Source organism: Choloepus didactylus, chromosome 2 (genome assembly GCF_015220235.1).
Source record: "Choloepus didactylus isolate mChoDid1 chromosome 2, mChoDid1.pri, whole genome shotgun sequence".
Taxonomy (NCBI): Eukaryota; Metazoa; Chordata; class Mammalia; order Pilosa; family Megalonychidae; genus Choloepus; species Choloepus didactylus.
This window is the reverse complement of record NC_051308.1, coordinates 88,633,241-88,657,982: the sequence shown is the minus strand read 5'-3', so window position 1 is coordinate 88,657,982 and position 24,742 is coordinate 88,633,241. Positions and strand designations below refer to the sequence as shown.

The following is a 24,742-nucleotide window of genomic DNA, read 5'->3' as shown; positions in this document are numbered from 1 at the left end:
TATGATCTGTCATTGTTTGCTTCTCAAACATCACCTTGTAACGTTCCACCCTTATTCATTGTGCTCCAGCCTCATTGCCTTTTATTTGCTCCTAAAACACATGAAGTTTATTCCCACCTCAGGGCCTTTGCACTGGCTGCTACCTTTGCTGAAATGCTCCTCCCCAGATCCTCATGTGGTGTAGATCACTGAGGCCTTAGCTAAAATTCACCCCCTCCGAGAGCCCTTTCCAAACTACTCTACCCATTGTAGCCGTCTCTCCATATTCCACTTCTCAGCATAGCACTCATGATGGAAATGATCTTGGATGTTTGTCTTCTTCTTCATTGTCCAGTTTTCCACACTGGAATGTAAATCCCAGTTTCCTTGGGTTGATTTCTCACCAATTACTGGCCTTGGTGTGCTTCAATCAGGGCCCTTTTCCTTTTCAGAGCAGTTTTAAGATCCAGGCAAACATCCCACTGCCACACAGGAAGCAAGTATGTCTTGTAATTGCCTATGCAATTAGTGTTCTCCTAATGTGGAGGCCGTCACCTGGAAAAGCACTTTGGCTAATTTGAATTTAAGCAGAGTTTGGAAATGTTGGAGGGCCCTGCTGAGAGGGTCCGGGCGCCCTCTCATCATTCAACTGGCACCTGTCGATCTCCAGGCCTTGAGAGTCTGTCTGCAAAGCTGCTCACAGCTCCTACACTCTCTGCCCCCTTCCTCCTCTGGAGCAGAGGGAGCCCGATTTGAGGTGCAGGCTGAGGCTGCACTGAGACGGCAGCTGCCTAACAGCTGCCAATCTAAAAGGCAACCGGAAACAGAACCACGCAGCAATGAACTGAAACTCACGGGGGAGCTTCTAGGAGGCAGAAAGGCAGAATGTAATTGTCTTGATTGGAATTTTCCTGGGCCACCAGCCAATCCTACTTCCATCTTGTCGACTTAAACATCAAGAATTTGCTTTTTATCATGCTGCTTGAGAGCGCTCATCTCTCTCTGTTTCTTATTTTTTCTTTCCTTTCTTTTTCTTTTTTTGGCTCTTCAAACTCCTTATCTGAGCAAAGCACAAATAAACTACTTTTCAAACAAAAACAATCTTAAATTTAAGCAAAGAATGCAGGACCCATGGTCCACAGGAGCTAGCAGTGTTTGTTGGGGGTGGGGATGAGGGGCAGAGGAGAGGCTGACCTTGAAATAACCAAGAAAGGACATTGCTCAAGGTCCCTCTTGTGCTCCACTCTGAGCATTTTTGGCCAAGTGAAGAAGAAAGGAAGAGGAATGGAAAGGATTTTATTCCTTTTTTTAAGGAACTCACTCAGTTACTGGGGATCCCAAAACGTACTTAGTAAAAAATCTGACAGGCACCCCTGAGTGTGGTAGAGTCTGCGACAGGGGTGGCAGAGAAAATCTAAAAAAGCTTTTTTTTTTTTTCTCAGAATCAATCCCTGTCTTCTCCATTTCATCCATGTCTAACTTGCTTCCTTTTCAGTGGGGAGTTTTTCCCTCTTTGTATTGAGGGAGCCCTACTGTACACCCCTGGCCTCTCTTTTCCTTCTTACGCTGGGGAAGACAGGCTTAGCTCAGTGGTGAGTTTTGCAGCAGGATCCGGCACTGCCCTTTCCCCTCCCCACTTCTGGGAGTGGGCTGCCCCAGGAATCAGGCCTTCTGCTTGTTCCTCCTGTTTTAAGTTCTACCTGAGTAGTCCCTCCACTTCTACTAAATAGAGAGACTTATCGGGGTCCACAGTGGCTTCTCACTGGGTGGGTGAGCCTAATTTCAGGGTTCAGTGTGCAAGCCCAACTTGTTCTAACACTGAGAAACATGCTCCAAACTAAGAGATGTTTTGGCCTCCATCTCTCTTACTTTTTGCCTTATCCATCAATTGGTTTGAAACACAGGAGGGGAACAGGGGTGCTATTTTATCGGGTCTCTTTGAAGCCCCAACCCACCCTATTCTGTAATTGGTTCTCATGCCACAAAACCAAGGTGGGATGATTGAATTAGTGATTCTCCTTCTACTTTACCCCAGGCAGGAAGAAGCTGGTTCTTTCACCTTACAGATACTGGTTTACTTTGACCCTTGAGACAGCTTGGAGTTGGCAGAGACATTCCTTGACATGTGACCTCCCCAAGGCAAAGAGTAGAGATTGAGAATGTGTTAGGTAGGGACAATCTCATCACAGGCTCCCATGTACCCTGTGAGTGTCAGGATGCCTGTCGTTTGGATGGTCCCTGTCCCACTTGCTGAGAGGGTCAGGGAGTAAGTCACCACGAGATCTGGCCATTCCTGACTGTTGGTGAAGCTCTTTAAGAATCCCAACAGCCTTGGAAAGGGGAAGGGGTGGTCATCAGAGCAACGCAGGGGGCACTGATATGGGCTTTATTCAGCCCATTGTTGAATTGAGCCTTATTGCTTACAAATGTTGAGTTACAGAATCTCAAAAGGATTGTCTGCTTATGGTTGTATAGGTTTTGCTTCGCACAACTCCAGGGTACAACCTTTACATCATGATATTATACTCAATATAGATGTATATTATTAACACAACAATTTCAAGAGAATTACAATGAAGTGTGTTGAGCAAGCCGAACTCTTGCAAAATTGTCATTTGGGGTAGCAATATGGATGCTTAAATGTCTTCTAGACAAACTTTTCATTTTACAAATGAGAAACCTCAGACCCATGGGAGAAGGGACTTATACCAGGTCACGGAACTAGATAAGTGGCAGAGGCAGGAACTAGCACCTAGCTCTCCTTTCTATGGGTGCTTTTTCCTCCATCCTGTGATTGAACATCACCAGGAGGCCCTGAAACCTCTGGTTTCCTTCTTGCAGAGGCTGTGATGACATTTATGCCCAAGCACACATAATCTCAACCCCTTAATTCTCCTCTTGCCATGAAGACACATGAGAGGGCTCAGCCTGCCCTCTCCCTCGTGCTTCTCTCCCCCATAGCGGCCTTACCTGTTGTAAACTGGGTGGTCGTGGAATCACTCTCATTGGTCCCGCGGACGGCACTGACTGCTACCTCGTAGTGGGAGCCGGGCCGCAGGGCCTGCACCGAGTATTGACTTAGGGGGGGCTGTAGCCGGAAGGTGGTCTTCCCGCCTTCCCCACCCACCAAGCCATATTTCAAGAGAATGAAATCGACTTTGGCTCGAGGAGGGGTCCATTCCACAAAGGCCACGGTGTCAGAGACATCTCGAACCAGGATTTGCATGGGCCCATCAATGACTGAAGGAGATCAAACAGAACCAAAAGTTGGATTGAGAAACAAGCATTCTCTTATCACCAGAGAGCCTTGACTAAGAAGTGTTTTTTAATGACACCCCTTGCTCTGTCTCCAGAAAGGAATACCTTCCTCAGGACTGTTTCAGGCTGACACTGTGCCTCTCAGACTTTCAGAGTTCAGCCTACCCCTAGCCCCACCCTGCTCTTTCTGGGTCTGGCTCAGTCCTCTTCTGTTCTAAAGAGTTTGGGATTTTTGGTCTAGCACAAGCCAAAATGAAAATCACCAGACCATTTTGGTGCCACTTGGATTGGAGTTAAAATGAAGTCCCATTTTTCATATTTAGGGCAGTAATATTACAGAACACATTCAGATGTTGTAATTTCAGCATGATTTTAGATAACTTGGGACTTTTAAATTAAATTAAATTAAATTATGAGATGGATATGGCATCCTAGCTGCTGTATAAGCAAAATGCCTGAGTGCACATATTAGGAACTCAGTAAATGAATACATGAATCAGTGGATGATCCTCTTCATCCAGGAGAAAGAAGGGGAAGCATTTTGTCCTTCAACTTTTTAAATCCAAAACAACAACAACAACCAAATCATAATGGATTGGCCATATTAGAATGTGATTATGTAGCACAGAGGGCTCTAGCTGCAGGAGGTCTTGTAATTTGCATTCATGAAATGGCCTGTCTGAAAGAAGCCAGTGGAGGGCCTGATGAAGACATAGAACTTCGTAGGGGTGCTTGGTGTAGGTCAGACCTCGGCAGAAGGAAACAATTAAACAATCAGTTCCTAAAAACAGCAGACAAGGTTGGGGGCCAACCATCTTTTCTGGAGCCACCCATGGGTGCTGCCCTTTGGATGTCCTCTGGTTAAGTGATGTTGCCTTCCAGTCAAGGAGGCAACAACTTGATTTCTAAACAAACACAAGTCTTATTCAAAATGAAAACTTGAGTAAATGTTTTTCTTTCCATTTCCTCATGACTCTGTACACAATGCCAAAATATTAACTAGGAAAGACTTTTTCTTAATTCTGCCTAGCTTCACCGCAAATTTTTAGATCTGGGACATTTTAGCTTTGTCTTAAGGGACTTACAAACCAAAAAATACTGCAAATTTTGTAAAAATGTGGTTAGTATAAGACTGAGGCAGGGTTGGAATACCTTCTCTAAGTTCTCCCAATATTTTGGAAGAAAAACATTATACAACAGTAATTCTTCTCTTATGAACCATCTTTTCCTCCTAGCCTTTTCTCTTGTACTAAAGCTTTCACATTCTACATTAAGTAAAATCACAGGAGTGACTTGGGGACTCTGAAACCACACCGACCAAAAGAGGAGAATGCATGATATTATCAAACGTCAACACTTGAGGTTCAAGCATAACCGTGGGGGACACAGCCTGTGGAAAAACTCAGGCCATGGACATCTGGAGAGAGTCCTACAAAACACATTAGTTTTCATGGCTACTAGGGTTTCTTCTAAAATGTTTTTTAATTAGTACTCTTAAAGCCCTGTTTTTGGTAAAAATATTTTTAATAACAAAATCTGAAATGGCTGTACAAAACACAAAACAGACAAGAGAGGGGCTGTCTGGATCCCCATCTGACCTTTGCCTGAGGCACTGCCACAAAACCCTAGGGCTCTGTGGAGCACAGACTAATGCCACAAGAGCTTTAAACCAATGTTTTCTAGACTGAGCATAAGCCTCAGCACCTGATGCTATTTATTTGGATCTAAGTAGTAAAGTATGAATGGCTCATCCATAAACAAGGTCTTATTAGATAGTGATGTTTCTTTTTTGGGCCAGCTCGGACTTTTGTCTAAGACTGGTTTTCCTGGGTGTCAATTTCTGTTTATGAAAAATAAAGCTGTCCCAATATTCACCTACTTGACATTTCTGATCTGATGGGAAAAGTTGCTTAATCTTTGAGTCTCAGTTCTCCAATCAATAAAGATGGGGACCAAAAATGATACCAGATACTACTGATAGCTTTTGAGAAATTCTTGCTGAGGGTGCATATATATGTATCACAGTTGCTAATTTCCAGCATAGCGGAACATCCTTTATTAGTTAAGGAAATAGTAAGACAAAATACCACACAGTTGAATGAATCAAACCTGGGAATATAAGGAGTGTCAATGAGATGAACTGTGGGGATGAAATATTAATTGACTAACGTTATCACTTTTGACCAAACCCACACCTACTGGTTTTGAATGATTTGGTTCCTCCTGCTTTCACTTCTAGGTGTGTTCTCTGGTGTATGTGTTAAATGCTCGCTCTTATCAACATAGTGCTAATTATTTGTATGTTTTACTTACTGTAATCCTCATCTCAACATTATGAAGGAGGTATTGTTGTTCCTCACTGTAAAATGAATTGAGGTTTGGGCAAGTCTGGGTAACTTTCCTTAAATCTCACAATAGGAAAGCAGAAAGTCAGCTCTTGCTTGTTCCAAAGCTCATGATATTTGGAGCTGACAAATGAAGCCTCTTGACGAATAAGATCAGAAGAAAATACCCTGGAAATCTGAACAGTTTTCTCCACAGAACATTCTCCCAGATTTCTGTGTTTGCAAGGATAAGCAATTGGGAAGATGTTCAGTTGAGGCTGAATGTCTGGTAGAGTGGCTCCATCCCCAGGGTACTAAAATCATTCTCAGCTCTGGGAGGAATCCTAGCAGCTGTGTTGACTGTCTACTTGCTGGATGATTGTGCATTTATTTTTCCTAAGTGAGCTAATGGGAAAGGGAAAAGAGCAGGTGAGACTCACCAGTGGAGACGCTGGCTGAGGTAGGGGGGCTGCGGGCTTGCTCCTTCAGGGCCACCACATTGACAATGTATTCTTCCCCAGGCTTCAGTCCCGTCTGGTTAAAGGAAGTAACATCACTGGGGAGCTGAGCAATCACTCCTCCTTCATTGTTCTAGAGGGTGGAAGGGAGAGAAAGAGCAAAGGAAGTAAAGAGAGAAATCTGATGAGAGAAAAACAAAGGTATGAAACACTGATGGTGTCTTGGGAATTAAAAATGGTGGCCGCATCTCTTCCCTGTACGCTAACAGCTGAGAGTCTATGACTGGGAACAACTAGAATGCTACCACTTTATGAAGATTTGGCATATGAAGAACCAATTTGCAAGAACATTTCTTTGGCCTCTATTGAGTTTGTTGAGATTGCCAAGAAAAATTATTCATGAGGTGATGCAGATTGGCTCTTGCTAAAGATTAAATGTTTGATGGTTATGGTTCACATCCATCATTTTTTTTTTTTTTTTTTGGCATTTATCATGATATACATTCCCTTGGCTATTTAGGAGAATATTGTTGTATGTGTATGTGTATACACAGCATATTTCAAACTAAGATAATTCCCATTTTTTATGAGCTGGAGCTATTATTTTGCTATATCTATACTTTCTCAGGGTGTTACATTGGGTGCAAATCTGTCAATCTCTTATTTCTCCTTCACCCAAATGAGTTAGAACTCAGTGACACAACTAACAATGAAGTACAAAGAAAATAAAAAGGAAGCAGGAAACAAAGAGTAATTCAAAGGAGACAGAGAGGAGAAGAATCGGTGGAAGAGGAAACGGAAAAGATAAGCTTGATGATGTTGGGTCCAATGTAGTATGTATTTTCTTTGTGTCCTTGGCTATGGAAGAGAACAGAGAGTCCTTTTGCTGGCACTGCCCTTCTCCCTTATTCTCTGTTCATGTCACCTGGAGTGCCCTTATGTAATTTATAGCCATACTCTCATAAATCCGTGTGATAAATGTCCCCCAGTGGCCTCAAACCTACAGAATGCAACTGTAGCTTCTTGAAGCTGTGTGTTTGACCTTGGCATGCCCTTGCCAGCTCACCTCTTATTCAGTTTTACATATTGGGTGTAGAACAGATGAACGTGACATGGTTATTTCTGCTTGAGTAGCAGTTATAACCCAGTTATAACCCAGTTGCTTTCCACACTTTATAAATTTATACATTTTAACTCAGATAAAATATATAAAAAAAGTCTGTAAAGAATGTCTGCATAAGTGTCTTTAGCTTGCCATAACATGTCCATATCCACATGACTATATCCCTAAGAAAGTGGGGCAGCTTGGTTTAGTGAACTGAGCCCAGGACTAGGAAATGGAGATCTGGTCCTCATCTTAATCCTGTCACCAACTAGCTGTGTGATGTCATTTAAGCTCTCTGAATCTTAGTGTCTTCAAACTAAACCAAACTAGATGTAAATGAGGGGTGGTACACTGTGAACTTGAAGGCCTTCTTTAGCTCCAATAGTTCATGGCTCTGAAATTTTGAAGTAAAACAATGTTGAAATCATAGTCCTTTTAAGCCAAAAATGTGTCATGTGTCATTAGAAATGACTTAAGTCTGATGAATGATGAAGAAATGCTCTTTGATGTTGAAGGATGAATACAGAAGGAAGGAGTATGATTGAACTTTATACCCCCATGAATGGTTTAGTTAGGGAGAGCATGGGTAGGGTCAACAAATTCTGGAACCCCGCAAACTAGGCAGGCACCTCTGGCAGTGTGGAAAAGTTAACTTTAGGATTGATAAAAGAAATGCTGCATTAAAAAGTGGGAAGGAATCTCAGGATACTTTTAAACTCAAAGACTGATGGTATAATTTGTTTAAGGAGAATTTTGCTCATTAATAGTTCATTAATTCATGAAGAAAAATTCAGGCAAGCCAAGGAGTTTTGTGTTACATCCCTAACCTTTAGAGATTGAAGACACGCAAGCTGATTTTTTTAGCACAATTTTCTGCAACAGAATGAGGCTGTAGACTGACTTTATGACTGATTCAGTTTAGCTTTTCTTATGTTCTGAAGAGAAGCCCCAACATTTTGTGGGTCTTGTTTTCAGACTGGCTAAAATCATAGCTAGTCAAGCCCCAGAGCTTTCTGAGCAGAGAGCAGGGACTGGTGACTGCTTCTTACATTCTCCTGCTACCTAAGACCAGAGTGCTAGGCTGCGGTCACTCTTATTAGCCAGCTGTCACCACCCTTTTGTGAAAGAAATGTCCTAACACCCAGATACCCCAAACTGTCCTTTTGCATCTTCAATAGCGTGGAGGGAGCTATTGAGTAGCGCCTTCCCTTCTGCCCCTTATTCTAAGTTGAAGGTAGGAATTGTCCAAGCAAGGCTGCTTAGCAGTCTGGCGTGTGGCGTTACCTTTGGAATGAAGCTGATCTCCCATCCATCGAAGGGGAATGAGAAGGGCTCCCACTGAACCTCCACAGTTGTCTCTGTGATCGTCTTGAATTGTAGCCCTTGAGGAGTGGAGAGATCTGGAACACAGCAATGTGGGTGACAATGTCATGGCTGTCCCTGGTGGGGGCAAATAGCATCACCCAGTGCTTTGTCCTGAAGAACTTCCTCCACACCATGGCTGTGGTGCTTGTGCTGGGCAGTCCCAATCTTACTGTGAACACATTGTGTCCTGGGTGTAGGATGGGCTCACTCCATTGTGGCCCTGGTGCTCAATGTTGGTGGAATAAATGTGTAAACTTAACCGACACAATCTAATGAATACTTTTTAAAGATTTCAGTTACATAATTGGTTAATATTGAAATTAAAAAGTCACACTTTCCTTTCCTTACTGATGTGATAAATATTGGTATTTAACATAACGCTCTTCTTCAGAGAACTCAAGTTCTACTTTAGGAGGCAATATCATGGCAAATATCAGTGTTCCCATTTTACAGACAGGAAAAGAGAGGCCCAGAGAGTTGGCTAAGGGGTGGAGCAAGCCATTTTCAGAAGGAAGACTAGAATGCTTTTCTTGAGTTTGAGATATGCATTGAATATTTTGTTTAGCTCAGAAAACTAAATCTAGGATGATCTGTATTTTCCATTTAATGATAACAAGCAAAGCAATGGCATGCACCAAGAATGATAGCATATAGTTGGAGTTTTGCTCTCATTTTACTTCCTCCTTCTTTTCTCCAGTTGTTCCTCTCTTCTCTCATTCATTATTTCTTTCATTTCTCTCCCTTATTCACCTTTCCCTCACTTTCGCTATTTTTCCTTCTGTTCTCTTATTCTCCCTCTCTTTCTGCCCCCAACTCTTCCCCCCAACCACACACACACACACACACACACACACACACGCATGCACACACACACACACACACACAGGTTTAATGAGGTGGAAGCATGCTTGTCCTAATGGAGTTCCAATTACCAGCCCAGAAATGTGATAGCATGACTTTTCTCAGTTCTCCTGGGAGTCGGCTCCCCTTTTAGCTTTGCCTCTCATGGGATATTCCAATTGGAAAACTGACAGACTCTCAGCCCTCCTGTTTGCAAGTGTCCTCATGTTCCTTGGTTCAAAGACAGAGGTCATTCTGAACCCACCTGAAGGCATGTCAGGAGAGTTACATGATTTTGTCCTTGTCACCTGGGAGCATGCCAGACGGGATGCCCTGGATTGGCATCGTGACCCCACAGGGGATGGAAACCTCATCATTGTATGTGCTGGTGGGTCAGAGAGGAGACATTAGGGAGTCAGGCCAGGCACTTAAAATGGTGACTCATCCTGGAACAAGGAGGGAAAAGCAGCAGATGGTGGCCTGCCTCTGTATACAGTCATTGCAGACATTGAAAACTAGTTCTCAGGCACCAGAGGAATTTAAAAAAAAAGGTCAAACATAAGCAGAGATAGTCATAGACATATTAAGAGACTCAGCATTCACAGGGACATCCAGTATTATAACAGAATTCTTGTCACCTGAAAAGCAAGGGGACAAGACGACTTGTAAAATTCTTTCCCCTTTGCCTGTCTCTATCTGTGCTCAATTCAAGTCCTCAGGCCTCCACGAAGCCTTCATGGCCCACTGCCTCTTCCTTTTCTGAAATCTCATGGCATTTGTAACCCAGATTATCTTGGGCTCTAATCCTTTATCCTATATCTGTTGGTAAGTCCCATTTACCAACGAAGGGCTCTCTGAATTCCAAAGGCTTATGTTTCCATGGTCACCTTTTGCTCCTGTTTGCTGTAGCTGCTAAAAATCACTCACATCTCACCTCCCTTGGATGCTCTCTTCTCTCTTCCCAGAATTTAACCAGTGAGCATGGCAGATTTTGCAGAATAGGTTAGGGATGATGAGGGTTAAAAGGGCAGCAGCACCCTCACCAATGAAAATTTCTCCATACCCATCTGGGATTTGAAATTCCAAAGTAATATGGGCTCAATTGTAACAATTTAAGGATTCAGAGGTATAAAAAGAAAATAAATGATAGTGTTTTCTTATTTCCTCCTCATTTCACTCTTTGAATTAGTCAATGTTGATGGTTGGTATACAACCTTTCATATTTTTCCTATGCTTAAATAAACTTACATAAAATATAAATACATGCCTGCAGGATTTTTTCCTCCATTAAAAACAAAAATAGAACTGTCTATTTTTTATGGAGAGTAGTTTAGCTTATTCTCTCTCTGTCTTTGCCTCTCTGTCTCTCTTTCTCTTTTTCCCACTGAATCTTTCTAAACTGTGCTCTGGAACTTCAACTTTTATAAACAAAATAGACTGTCAGGATATTTTGCTAAACAAAAAACCATGAAGAAATTATGCTATAAGGAAAAGTGGATGTTGTCAGTTGTGGTTTTAAGTAAGGGAAGTTTTTCCACTCTGGTATACACTCACAGCCTGTAACCATTTAGTACTTGTTTATTGTATGTCCTAGATCCTAGTTCCTGATTTTGAATCTTTAACTAGATTGAAAATCCAGAAAAGTGTCATACTTTACTTGATTTCTAATCAGAGTCTAACTTTATAACAAGTCAATATTCCATAATTAAAACACCTTCTGTCCTTTTGGTGCTATGATTTATGGGAGCTGGATGAATTTGGAAACTCTCTAAATCAGATGTGGCTTTTTCATGACGCACCCTTTCCTAAGTGGGCCACGTTTGTAGCCCTTCCCATCAAAAGCAGCGATACTGCAGGCATCCCTGAAGAATTAAGAAAAGACATTACTATCATGAATGCCCATGATCTCATGTAGGGGAAAAGAAAAATGAAGCAGGAAGGGGAAATGGTACGTACGAGTGGCCACCTTGGCAGTGATGGGAAGGCTGAGGATGTTGCTAATGACAGCGTAGACGCTGATGTTGTAGGTGAGACCTGGCTCCAGCTCCGTGATGGTGACACCACTCCAATCTCCAGGCACCCGCTGCTGGAGCTGGAGGCCCTCCAGGGCCATCGGCTGGTAAGAGATCACATATTCCGTCACTGCCATCGGCCCGTCCCATTCCAGCTCAATGGACCTGTCGCTGATACCAGCCACTCGCAAGTCCTCTGGAGGGGCAACTACCGGGAGGCAATACACAGATAGCATGAGCTCAGAGGACTGCCTTCCCCATCTGCACTCAACTTTGCTTCCACACATCTCACCCCACGTGCCGTGTCTATGGGTTTCTGCTGGGCTCAGTGGCTATGAGTGGTTCGTAACACCCTTCAAGGGCAAGTTCTGTTCTTTTCTGTGCTTATTAACCCCATCTTGGTAGGGTCATGAGCTGGTGCTATACAGGAGTGGCTCCTACTAGCTTATGAAAGCTGATTGTTAAATTTCCAGGAATTTTGCAAGACAGTTTTTAAACACAGCCATTACTAAAGATTACATTTTATAAATTCACAATTAAGCAAATTATATTTTTAAAAGTGGTAATAAATATTTAAAACTCATCTTCCAAATTATTTTACTATTGTGCATGCTTTGAAGGTAATTTACATGTATTGTATTTGGTGGAAATGCTATATACTGCACATCTCTTCCTGGCTCCTGTTTGGTGACATCATGCTGGTAGTTTGAAATTGGCCACAGAGGGAGTATTTACACCATGGAAATTGGCAAAAACTACAAATCAGGGCTTTTGTTTTTTTCTTACAGAGAGCTAGTAGTTAAATATTTAACAGCACACCACTGACCATGGCTTTTGGTAGTTAATCAGTTACTATCACCAGATTACCCCAGAGCTAATATCTGATTTGGCAAGTATAAATAAAGGCTTGTTGTTTGGTTATCTTGCAAAATACAAGAAGTCAAAACAGTGAGTCCTGGAAGCCACAGAATGAAGAAGACATTCATTAGCCCCCTTTTTTTGTGGCATTTTTTCTATCAAAAGGAGACTTTTTAAGTTTAGAAAGACATGTAACTTGTGTTCAACTAGTTTTTTTTTATCTTCACTTTATTGAGATATATTCACATACCACACAGTCATACAAAACAATTCGTACATTCGATTGTTTACAGTACCATTACATAGTTGTACATTCATCACCTAAATCAATCCCTGACACCTTCATTAGCACACACACAAAAATAACAAGAATAATAATTAAAGTGAAAAAGAGCAATTGAAGTAAAAAAGAACACTGGGTACCTTTGTCTGTTTGTTTGTTTCCTTCCCCTATTTTTCTACTCATCCATCCATAAACTAGACAAAGTGGAATGTGGTCCTTATGGCTTTCCCAATCCCATTGTCACCCCTCATAAGCTACATTTTTATACAATTGTCTTTGAGATTCATGGGTTCTGGGTTGTAGTTTGATAGTTTCAGGTATCCACCACCAGCTACCCCAATTCTTTAGAACCTAAAAAGGGTTGTCTAAATTGTACATAAGAGTGCCCACCAGAGTGACCTCTTGGCTCCTTTTGGAATCTCTCTGCCACTGAAGCTTATTTCATTTCTTTTCACATCCCCTTTTTGGTCAAGAAGATGTTCTCCGTCCCACGATGCCAGGTCTACATTCCTCCCCGGGAGTCATATTCTACTCAACTAGTTTTTATCAGCCTGGATCTTGAAGATAATGATAAAGAAGCATTCTTGAGGGATTTGCTTTTCTCTCTTGGTCTACTTCTCAAATGCTACTCAAAGAATCACCAAAGATTAAGCCTCACTGAAAGGGCCTTTCATCTATGGTCCCGTTAGGAAGTGAGGATTCACCAGTAGGGTGGACATTAAATAACTGAACCTTTAAGACCAATTTGGAGGCTAATTCCATTGTACCTGCAGTTGGACCTGCCATAGGTTAAATCACAGATCAAGCCAATATTTGAATGGTCAAAATTAACTTATGAATATATATGGAGTGGAGGCTTCGATTAGTTTAAGAGTTGTCATTGGCTTTGAAGTTCTCTTCTGGGTAACCTCACTCTTTCACTTTATAAGTGAGTAGGACTAGGCCAGGTGCCTTTCACAGAACCATGTGAGTGGAAGGTGCCTGGCCCCTCTGTTGTGCTTACACATGCACCTCAAGTCCTTGGCAAAGGCAGAAATTGGGAGCCCTTCGATTGACCTCAGACCAATGGGATGGAAATTAGGATCATACATTAACATGTTAGACATTTGCTTTGGTTGCTTTTGTCCCACACTATTCATTGTGCAGAACAGTCTGGAAAGCAGAGTTTTCTCTGATTGAAGATAGCACATGTTGACTGAAACAAAAAATTAAATATTTATTCTCTGAAATTTACAAAGCTAGATAAGTATAAATAAAATTTAAATAACTTTCAAATGATATTTTTATAAGTTTGTATCATTTATAATTCTGATATTATTAAAGGTTAGAACTATACTGACCTTGCCAAATATACAATGCAACTTTACATTTCTATAGCATTTCACAGTTTATAAAACATGTTCATACACTTCATTTAATTGGAATTTCTTTTAAAAATCTTTAATAGAGGCCCTATGAGGTAGACTGGGTAGATATAATTGTCCCATTTTATGAATGAGGAAACTGAGGCCTAAGTTAAGGGAATTGTCAAAGGTCAGGGAGTTGGGTCATAGCAAAACTGACTTTCAAACCCAGGTCTAAGTTTGGCGTTCCTTCCCCTGCAATTTGTGGAGCAGGTTATAGATTGTGCCAGATGCCTCCTTTCATTTGTAAATAGCTCCCCCAAACTAAACTACATCAAACCATGAAATATGCTGTGCTTTCCACACTGGTGCTCTTCCTAGAGGTAAGAAACCTCTAAAAAAGTTCTCTAGTGCCTTTCTCTTTTGATTAAGTGCACTGACTCCACGTTTCCTATGCAGGAGACAGAAATGGCCATTCCAAATTTCAAGACACCAACAACTCTTAGGGCACTGGAGTCAAGTCAGTGTATCTTGGTTCTTTCTTTCAGAAAATAAAACTGCTAATGACAGCGGAGGGTGAATGAAGTAGAGCATACTGAGATTTTTAAGTAAAAAAAAGAGGTGCAGAAGAAATTTTTTCTCTTGACAACTGAGCTTGAGAACTGACCCTGGTGGTAAGCACTGCCTTCCCTGCTGACGGAGAAGGAGCGACTGGTGTCTACGGGGAAGGGATCTCATGGGCGTGGCTCTATGGAGGAGACTATCACCACTTGCCCTGTAATTGACAGGTATATTATAATCCTTAAAGAATGAAATTATATTGACCTATAAAGCAAATCATAAAAAAGCCATATATTTTCATTCAATGAATTTATGGTGAGTACAAAAATATTCTTAGTCCCACTGTCTTTGGGATTCCAATTTTGAAAACTGGGTAAAGGCGAGCTGTTAAAAAGAAGTAAATTATAACTTGAGCAGTTGAGGTTGCTCATCTGCAGAGATCCATGCCATTTACTCTTCCGATCTTGCACTAATTTCACACTTGTGTGGTGAGAACAGCTGGCATCAGTTCTCTGTTGTGTCCTGCTCCAAAGAGCAAGTGATTGCAGGTGCCAGAGGCTGGGCTGGCTGCAGTCCCGGCAGAGGAGGCAGGCTGACACTGATGGATCTTCACAGGTCGGACTGAAGTCCAGGGAATGGCTTTCTGGATTGTTTCAAGATGCTGCTCAGATGGTTCTTTTATCCTGCTGACTCACAGAGTGCTTGGGCCAGCTCACTGGCTTGCTCCTGCATTAACCACCTTCAGTGGGGGCAGATGTGCACAAGTGGTTTCATGTGCTTCTCCGCCCCTTTTCCAACACCTAATTTTTTATCATTTGACAGGACTCAGCTTTCATATCAAAAGACTATTTCTTTGCATGTGTGCCTTTAACATTTTTTATTTTTCCAGTCTCTTCTACTTGGTTTCCCAGAGAGGACTAAAGAGTGCTAGAAGTTGGTAGGAGAACAGGGTTCTCATTTTTGCTCTGCTGTTAATTAGCTGTCGGGCTTTGGGAAAATCTTTCTGTCTCTCTGGACGGCTGCTTTTACAATTTGTAAAATGAGAAGCCCAGAGTAGCTTATTTCTAAGGCCTGTTTTAAGTGCTCATATTCATGAATTTTGGTTCTATTATCTTTATATGTGCAGAGAGCAGAGGCAGAAGGTTGAGATTTTTGTCTCAGAAGGTTGAGATTTTTGTCTCAAAGCATGCTATGAGTAAACATTAAGGCTAGGAGTCAAATACAGTGGCCCTGTAGACACTGTTCAGTTGAATCCAAGCTCTAAGGGCCTAGGGAGCCTCAGAATGAAGTCCACCCAGTGGGCACCTATTTTCCATGCTCTTGCCAAAGAGAAAAGAATGACCTACGAGGAACTGTATTTTGTGGCTCCCCATGTTTTCACCTTTCTCCTCTTTCCCTTTCTTTTCCTCACTCCTAGAGGTAAGAGGAGCAGTAACTGCAGTGTGTGTACCTGCCCAGAAATGTCAAACACTAGGTAAATAGACCCCTCTCCTACAGCTTTTTCACAAAGAACAAGCAAAGTAGCACTTTAGATAATGACCCAGATACTTCTCTGGGAGAGAACTGTGGCACTTGGTTTAAAAGGCAGGCAGTAAGAGTGGCACCTCCTGCAATGAGTGGTGGTGCCAGGGTTGCCATAGAAACAGATGGAGATTATGCAACTGTCCTTCCTCATGCACTCTGGGAACCAGTAAAGTCATTTAGCTGGGCCTACAGAAGTCTTCCTCAAACATTACAGAGGTAACGTGTTGGAGGTACCATGTGCTTGTGGTTCGGACTCAACCCATTTGTAGTTACGCATGCAGGTGCTGAGTTCAGGCCAGTTTGGACCCTGGATCAGATCACAGTCCTGTTTGCAAATGGGCCCACTTCTGTAGAAAGGCAGTGCCAAGAACACAGCAGGTTATGTCCAGTCCAACAAAGATCAGCTCTATGAAGAAGCATGTATCCTGTAGAATATCCATAACACAGAGATGGATCAAACTGGTCCTTAGCTTCTTCCAGAGGGGTCCCTGATGCTTTTTGGAACTATGTTACCCTCTGGGTAGAACCAGGAGAATTCTTCGTCCATGCTTCCCCTGCAACTGCCTACTGACTGGGCGTTCAGAAACAATGAGGCTTAACTTCTGCTTGAACTTCCCTTTGGAAAGATTGGTATAACAACTGCTGTTATATTTGTTTACTAAATTTCTAGAAAGAGATTTCAATTTAGTAAGCAAAACTGGGGGTCTAAATAAGATAATTGGATATGGAAAAAATAACTTCAGGAATATGAAATTTTTGTTTTTGTACCAAGCAGTGCATTGTGGTTATTCTTTGCATTATTGCCATTGGTATTTTGGAAGACTTGAAGTTGAAGTCACATGTGCAGGAATCCTGTCTTTGACTAGTCCCATCTAGGTGCAAATCATTGACGATACTGAAGAACAAAAGGCTGGTGAAGCTGGTTTCCCAGGATTCCTCCTTTCAACTTAGTTTAAAGGCTGATTAGAAAATTCCTAGAATTTTCTGGAAGGTTTGGCAGTGTTTGTGCGTGTTTGTTGCTATTTCTTATTTTAAATACATACATACAGTCTGTATGCATTGTTACAGACTGAGCCCTGAAGGGAAAGGATCAATTGCTTAAACCTTGCTGTTAAAAATGCAAACAGATATATCAGCAATAATCACTGATTTAGTCAGAAGAGCATGAGCAAAAGTGAAATGATGAAAACAGCCTGGATCTGGTTTGGGGGGAAAAAGGAACCATTAATGAGATGCTGGTATTTCCCCACTGCTGAATTTAGATCTTCATTGTAGAGCTCACCCTGTGGTCAGTTTACCACAGGGTAGACTGTAGATGGGGTTGGCTCCAATTTGCTATATAATCATCTGGAACAAAGTGAGTCGTAGCCTTTTAACATTCAGTACTTATCGTTAGAATGTTGGGTGGTGCTCAATACCTTCAGCACTTTATTCCTGTTTATATTTAATTTCTTGCCTACAAACACTTTTCTCCATGTGGACACCCAATCATTTCATAAATTAATAACACTTTGCAGTCCATAAACTCCAAGATAACCAGAGCGCCTCCCACACTAACTTCCGTTTCATGCAGTGGGCTTGTAAAAGGTGATATCCCTGCAATATAGCAGCCGGCGAAAGATATTTTTGGGCAGGTGGAGGTCTTGAAATCTCCCTGAGTTAGAGAAAGGCTTTGCATAAGGTGGTTCCATGGCCAGACTCTCTACCCTCCCAGCACCTAAGGAAAGGAGAGTGGAATGTTGTCATCATTATTACCATTGCCTTTGCTATCGAGTTTCAAGGGTAATGATCCAACTTTCAGCCTGAACTTGACCTTTTCTGATTTCTGCCCTTTTCCCCTTCGAATCCACCTTGTCAATACAGTGACTGACTCATGAAATCAGCTTTCTTGGAAAGCAAATGAGTACAAACCCAATTGGGAGTTATTGTGCCTAAAATCCACTTTCCCTCCCATCTCTCTCCCCACCACCAACTAGTTTGCCAGGACACCCTTGGCGATCACCCCACAAAGTGCCCCTTCCTACCTGCTGAGCAGTCAGGGCCCTGGTAGCCCTCTTCGCAGAAGCAGACCCCCTCCTGGCAGTGTCCCTGCCCGCTGCAGGCGTTCAGACACCGCTGCTGGCCGCAGTCCTTGCCGACGTAGCCCTCCTGGCATAAGCAGGTGCCGTTGGTGCATCTGCCCTTCCCCGAGCAGTCCCCTGGGCACCTCAGCTCGCTGCAGTCTTCGCCCGTGTAGGGCTCTTCGCAGACACACTCCCCGTCTACGCAGAGCCCCCGGGAGCTGCAATCCGTGGGACACCGGAGTTCAGAGCAATCGTCCCCGCTGTATTCGCTGTCACAGATGCACTGGCCATCCACGCACACGCCCCGACTGGAGCAGCCCAGGGGGCAGTAGGGCTCAGAGCAGTTCTTGCCAAACCAGCCTTCGTTGCAGATGCAGCCACAGGACTCGAAGCTGAAGTTGCCGTGGCCACTGCAGTGAGGGATATAATCCAGTTGTCCTGGAATGGTTAGGGAGAAGGTCAAAGGGCAGCAGCAGTGAAATGGTGCATGGGGAGGGATGGGCAGAGACCTCTGCTCAGTCTCTGATCAGATTTGTTTTGCTGAGAATTAAGCTTAACAGAGTTTGGATCATTATCAATTTAGCAAGTCTTTTCTTCTAATATGAGTTGCCTGTCCCTAGCACAGTGCCTGCGCAAAGGTGAATAGATCTGGTCCCTTGTCCTTCACAAGCTTGCCTTCAGGGTGTCTTAGGTTGGGTTCCCTGGAAGAAGTCTTTAGATGAGGATTTGTGTGAAAGTCATTTATTAGAAAGTGTTTCCAGAAAAGACTGGTAGGGGAGTGTGAGCGATGAGGAAGGGAAGGATCCCAAGCCAGGGTGCATTCTCAGGCAAAGTCCCAGAGAGGGTAATTTGGGTTTAATCATGCTGGGGCTCAGGAAATAATGCAGGCTACACATCATCATGGATTAGGGCTGAATATAGAAGGTTGTACATTTCCAGGCCCTTCCTTTCTCTCTTCCAGCAGGCCAGGGAGTTTCCACAGCCCAAGGACAGCCCTCCGACAAACATGCCAGGTGCTGGCTGTGGGGAGTGGCAGGGACCCCAGGGATGTAGCCCAGACACTGAGTCTGCCCTACAGAGGAAGCTCACATGTGTTACAAACCACACTCCTCCCTCCTTCCTGCCACCTAACTCACTCTGCTCATCCATCAAAGCTCATTGCCAGGGTCACTTCAAAGGCTCCCTGGAGCCATGCTCTCATTTAGTTATATGGTTTTCTGTGATCCCTTTAGGATTCTATGCATATCTCTGTACACAATATAACTACAGTGGCTAATTTATCTCTCCAGCATGAACCACACAAACTTATTAAACATCCTTAGCTGAGTACCTGCTCAGCATCCTTCTCTTCTTTTTGCCTTGGGGATATGAAGTCAAGTAAGTTATATCCTTGTTTAATTCTGCCACTTCACACAGCCCCCATGGCCTGAAATGATGCTACACTGACATTGCTTAACACAGCTCTTCCTTGTAGAATTTTACCATGTCTGCCAGGGAGACATGTGGGAGGCTGGTAAAAAGTCTACCTATAGAAGCCACCTCAGCTTCATGAGCTGCAGAGTCCACGTCTGTGGAAACCTATGACTTCTTGTTCTCTAGCTCCATCAAAAAGATGAACTGCCCTGACAGTTCTCACTGAAGAAGAATAGATTGAATAACTGGACTTTCTTTTCTATCCTTCAGATTGTTTATTTATGGCTTTGGTTATGGGGAGGAGAAAAAGGTGGGAAAAACCTGTGAAATATTTCAAGGCTCAAAGACTGCCCCTAATCTTGGCATCTCAGGATGCACATGTCTGATAGCTCCTCTGGATGTGTGGACCATCCAGGTTCTGTTAAAATGTCACCCCCGCCACCAACCGCTTTCATCCCCATGAAAGCCTCGAGATTATGGGTTCTAGAGGGGTGAAAGTTTGAAGATAGTAAGAAGTACTCTTCTTCTCATTGAAGAATAGAATTGAATGGGTCAAAGATGGGTTTTGAGTGAGAAAGCTGAGGGGACCAAAGGGAACAGACTCAATTTCTGTTCATGGGGGGATCAACTGATAACAGCTATTACTTTTATGGATGCCTACTAGAAGCCAGGCCTTTTTATATTTAATAACTGTCCTTGGCTATCACCATTTGTAGATGGAGACAGGAAAGTAACTTGCTTAGGCCACAAAAGTAGTAAGTAGCAGAGCAGGGATTTGAACTCAGGAAGTCTAGCTCTGAAGATTTAATCACTTCTCTCAGGGAGGCAAAAGGTAATAATTCATATGTATTACTAATTAGAGGGTGGCTGAAGCTAGAGGTAAATCCCATGAATGGCCTTTTGGGGGTGGTGGTGTAATAAGCTCTGTGAGTGTGTGCAAGTGTGTGTGTGTGTGTTCATGGAAGGAACAGCAGCTAAAACTTCCATTTTTCTGGTGACAGGGACAGGTCCTCTGGGACCTTAATGACTATCATTTACACAGATGGGAGAAAGGCTGCGACTGAGTGAACAGAGCTCCGGCATGCTCTAATCCCTCAGGTTAATATCAATTCAACAGCCTGGGAAAACCCAAGATGAATGAAGACAGATATCAAATTCCCCTCTTGCCACAGGAGTTGCTCTCCTGAAGCAATGTACCGTTACCTGACTCATCCCCCCAAAATCAGGCTAATGTATTTCAAACAGGCTAAGCAGTGCGGAGAATCCCTGAACTGAATCCCCTGGGGAAGGACCACATTTAGATCTTAGAGGCATATTAGCAGAGAGACTACTGGCACTTTTTTCCTCCGACCGTGGGAAGATGTCGGATTTTGCTGCAAGTGCGCTGCTCGCTCTCATTTACTCTCCCTCTCCACTCAGCCCTCCTTCCCTCCAGAGACCACCATGCTGGAGACTCTACCTGTAGCAGCACTTTCTTGACAGCAGTTGGTGTTGCACTGGTCCCGCAACATCGACACCTCCCTCTCCAGCAGCTCGATCCGGCTCAGCAGCTCCTGCAGGACCTGGGCCGAGCCCGCACACGGACAGGCCTTTTTGGGGAGGTTGATCCTGTGGGTGAAGGTGACCTGGCTCTCGTGGTCTGAGGTCTGGCCCGTGTACTCTGCCAGAGTCTCGTCTTCGGCACTCACCTCCTGCTCGGCGGAGGCCTCCAGCCCTGAGGAGCAGAGGCTGTCCAGGGGCACGTTAATGTTGTACACGTGGTTGAAGACCACGGGCTGATCTCTGCCAGACGTGGTGTGGTTGGCAACGCCGCCTTCCTTCTCCACTGCCTGTCCCCGCACCCTTTCCGTGGTGACCTCCAGCTGACACTCCGAGGGCTTGAGCATGGAGCCCAGAAGGATCAGGTTGACGCCGATCAGCATGTTCTTCAGCACGACTGTTTCCCCGTCTGCCCCCATCCTCTCCGCCAAGCCCCAGGTTCAAGACCAGCCTGCAGCACGCGGCATGAGTTGTGGAGATCTGTAAGAGAAACCAAAGAACAAAAGAACCCCTGATTCCTATGTCTTGGCAACAGGGCTCTGCACCATTTCCTAGAGAGGTAAAAATAGGCAGTTAAAGGGTTTCAAGGGGGAAGGGACAGTGGCTGCTAGAGTCATAAAAGCCCAGGGTTTGGTCCCCTAAAGGGATGGTTGGTGCTTCTCAGGCCTTTTTGTTATCCTAAAGGCTTATCTAGAACACAGGAGTCTGGCCCCCATGGTGGGCATGTGGTTCCAGCAAATATAATACACAGTCTTCCTGGGGGCTCCGTGGAGACCTCAGAGCTTCCTTTTGCTTCTAGGTGAGAATTAGGATGAAGGGGACCATGGAGCATAGGTGCATCTTCATATTTCTACAGGTATTTACTATGAGGGGGCCCTGCCAGCCATTTCAAAATAACTTATTCATAAAACCCTCTAAGTTCATCCATCCATTCAATCCAAGTTGACTTTAGAATAACCAACCAGGCAGATAATATAGTTCCAGGTAATTGTGATTGTTAATAATCCTTGGGTACATTTGTGATTATCTGGGACTTTGTGAACTGAACTTTCTTTTAATCTTCTCATTAGTATAGTCCCAGTGCTCTGTGACCACAGGGTGCCTTTCTTCTGAAGTCCTGTTTAAATTGCTAAAATAATGAATTAGCTCCTCCACTGGTTACCTAGTCACCATGAACCACAGAGCACAATAAATTCATGAGAATATAAATCAGTTTTACAAAAATTAGATTCCTTTTTTTATTCCCTATGCTAAAGGGAAAAGAGGCTTACAAATGTTGGTTCTCAAAGTAGTGTTAGAGCTGCTAAGAAGATTAAGGACTAAGGGACTGAACGAAAACAGCTATGAGATCCACAAAGAAGGTAACAGATGACAGCTGAGACTTACAAAATGTGTCCAGTGTACAGGGATATGCTGGGCACCTCTCATGATCTCATTTGTCCTCAGGACAGCCCTGTGACCAGGCATTACAATTACCCCCATCTTATAACTGAGGAAATTCTTCCTGGAGAGGTTAAGATTTGAGTCCAGGCCTGCCTGACACCAAAGCCTGTGTTAACTGTTATGCTCCATGGTTCAATTTTTCTCTTGTCTCTGATGGAAATTACAGAAACTCTAGGATCTTCAGGAATACTGAGATTAGAAAGTTTTGTTAGGGTCAGATCCAGCATCACCTCCTCTTTGAAGCATTCTTCTCTCATCTTTTCCCTCCTGTCTCCTCATCTACATTTCACCTGCAAGGCTAAGCTAATCCCCATTCTTCCATGAGCCCCCCAATTACAGTACTTACCGCATGAGGCTGTGAGGTTCAGTTTGCCTGTTTCTCCTCACCTGGACTGCTAATTTAGTTCAGACCATCTGCAGCATGTGACTGCATGTCTAGTACAGTGAAATTGCTCAATAAATGGTTGTTGAATGATGGATGGGTAGATGGATGGGAGGATGTATAAATAGATGGATTAATTGATAAATGCTCAGTGTGCAAAAGGTTGAGTCATTCACAAACTCATTTAATCCTTCAACGTTATCCTGAAGTTATTCATCCTTCTCCTTAATTGCTTTCAGTTTCTCAACGGTACAATGTCCGAGGGTTGATTTTACTAGGAGTCACCTGTATCACTGACTAGTATAAAAACCATGCCTTATTACTTGTCCCTAATATTATATATTGGGGTATAATCTACCCTTGTTCCCAATATGGAGAGGAAGCAGAGCAGAGCTGTTGAGGCCGTGGACTCTGGAGTCAGACTGCCTGGGTTTGAACCTCAGCTCCTTTCCTTTCTAGCTGTGGGCAGGTCACTTAGCCTCTCTGTGCCTCAGTTCTCCATCTATAAAGTAGAGATAATAGTGGTACCTTCCTTAGAGCACTGCGGGGATGATTGAGTTGTTGTCTGCATAATACCACACTACCTGGCATTAACTAAAATAAATATGGTTTGCAGACAAGTAGAATGATTGTTCCCCTTCTCAAGGACTGCCTGAAATCACTGGGACATCCATCAGTGGACATCAGGAAAGCCCAAACCTTAGCATACCCTTGTCCAAAGAAGGGCGAGGTTCTCAGAGTAGGAGGATGCAATTCATTGGTCACATGAGATGAATCAATCTTGGTGATAGATGGAGGGACATATCTGAACCAAATTGTCCTCATAACCATCAGCTCTTTCCAAGGCTTCTCTCCTCTGAGGCTCTGTTCACCTTCCTATTTTCAGGTGCTCTAGGCATTGCTTCCTTGGAGTACCTATGGCTACTGTTCTTCTGCCACTGAAACCTTTCCCAGAAATGGCTCTGCTATCCTGAGATGCCTTAGCTTTCTCTTACTTACCGAGGATTTCTTTGTCTGATCAGTGCTTTCAATCATTTTTGGATCATATGCTGAATAACTCTTTTCTTCTGGGAATTGCAAAATAATTAGCATGTAACACCCATAGCAATTAACATAGCTTTTTGCACACAAAAGGCACTCAATGAATAAGTCAAAGAATGGAAAATGTTATAAATGAAAAGGAAGGAAATGTATATGACAGAAAATTTAAGAGGGATAAATGTTATGTTATACTTACATCCAAAGCAACAACCACAGAATGATATAGAGGGGAAAAGGTGGACCTTTCTGTGTGAAAACTCCTCAAGATTTTAGTCAATAACTAGCTTACTAGGAGTGTAATTTTTGTGACCCCCAATCTTATTTAATCTTAGACTTTATTAATAGAAATATAAAATAAAAGATAACAGGCTGTTCTGCTCTGTGTTGATCGTTGATCACTTCTGAGTGGCTAGGATGTTGAAAGGACTGAAAATCTTGTCATATGAGAGGTAGGAATTTAGCATTTAGGTCTGCATAAGTGAAGACTCAGAGGGTATAGTCATTTCTTTATCATTCATTCATTCATTGGGCAGATATTTGTTGAGTACTTAAAATATGCCAGTCCTTTTTCATAGAATTTACATTTAAGTTTGGGTGGGGGCAGGGAGAGTTACATTTATTTATTGTGACAGACAATAAATAACCACAAATAATTACATATCATGTAATATTTAACATATAATGATAAAATATACATTTGTGTGTGTATGTCAGGAATGGTAACTACCATGGAAAGAAACAAACAAATGTAAGAGAGAGGGAGAGTTAAGAGGGCAGGGGGTCATGTGAAGTTTCATAGAGCATGGTCAGGGAAGCTTCTCTGGTAAGGTGACATCTGAGCGGAGACCTGACCTAAGTGAGGGAGTGAGCCAAGCAGATGGTTCAGGAAGCACATCCCAGGCACAGGGAACAGCAAAGGCTCTGAGTTTGAGTCACTGTGTACATGGAGCT

The 24,742-nt window shown here is 43.1% G+C and overlaps 1 protein-coding gene across 2 annotated transcripts in view; it reads right to left on the bottom strand.

The window, feature by feature from the left end:
* TNR (tenascin R) overlaps nt 1-24,742 on the bottom strand; it is a 428,568-nt gene that overhangs the window by 54,019 nt on the left and 349,807 nt on the right. For both annotated transcript variants that reach the window (XM_037825290.1, XM_037825289.1), the window contains 6 exons: nt 20,846-21,405; nt 17,935-18,411; nt 11,286-11,549; nt 8,409-8,524; nt 6,002-6,152; nt 2,950-3,219 (listed from right to left, as the gene is read on the bottom strand). In XM_037825290.1, coding sequence (XP_037681218.1) covers nt 2,950-3,219; nt 6,002-6,152; nt 8,409-8,524; nt 11,286-11,549; nt 17,935-18,411; nt 20,846-21,344 — 1,777 coding nt within the window. In that variant the 5' untranslated portion in view covers nt 21,345-21,405. The remainder of the gene's footprint in view (nt 1-2,949; nt 3,220-6,001; nt 6,153-8,408; nt 8,525-11,285; nt 11,550-17,934; nt 18,412-20,845; nt 21,406-24,742) is intronic.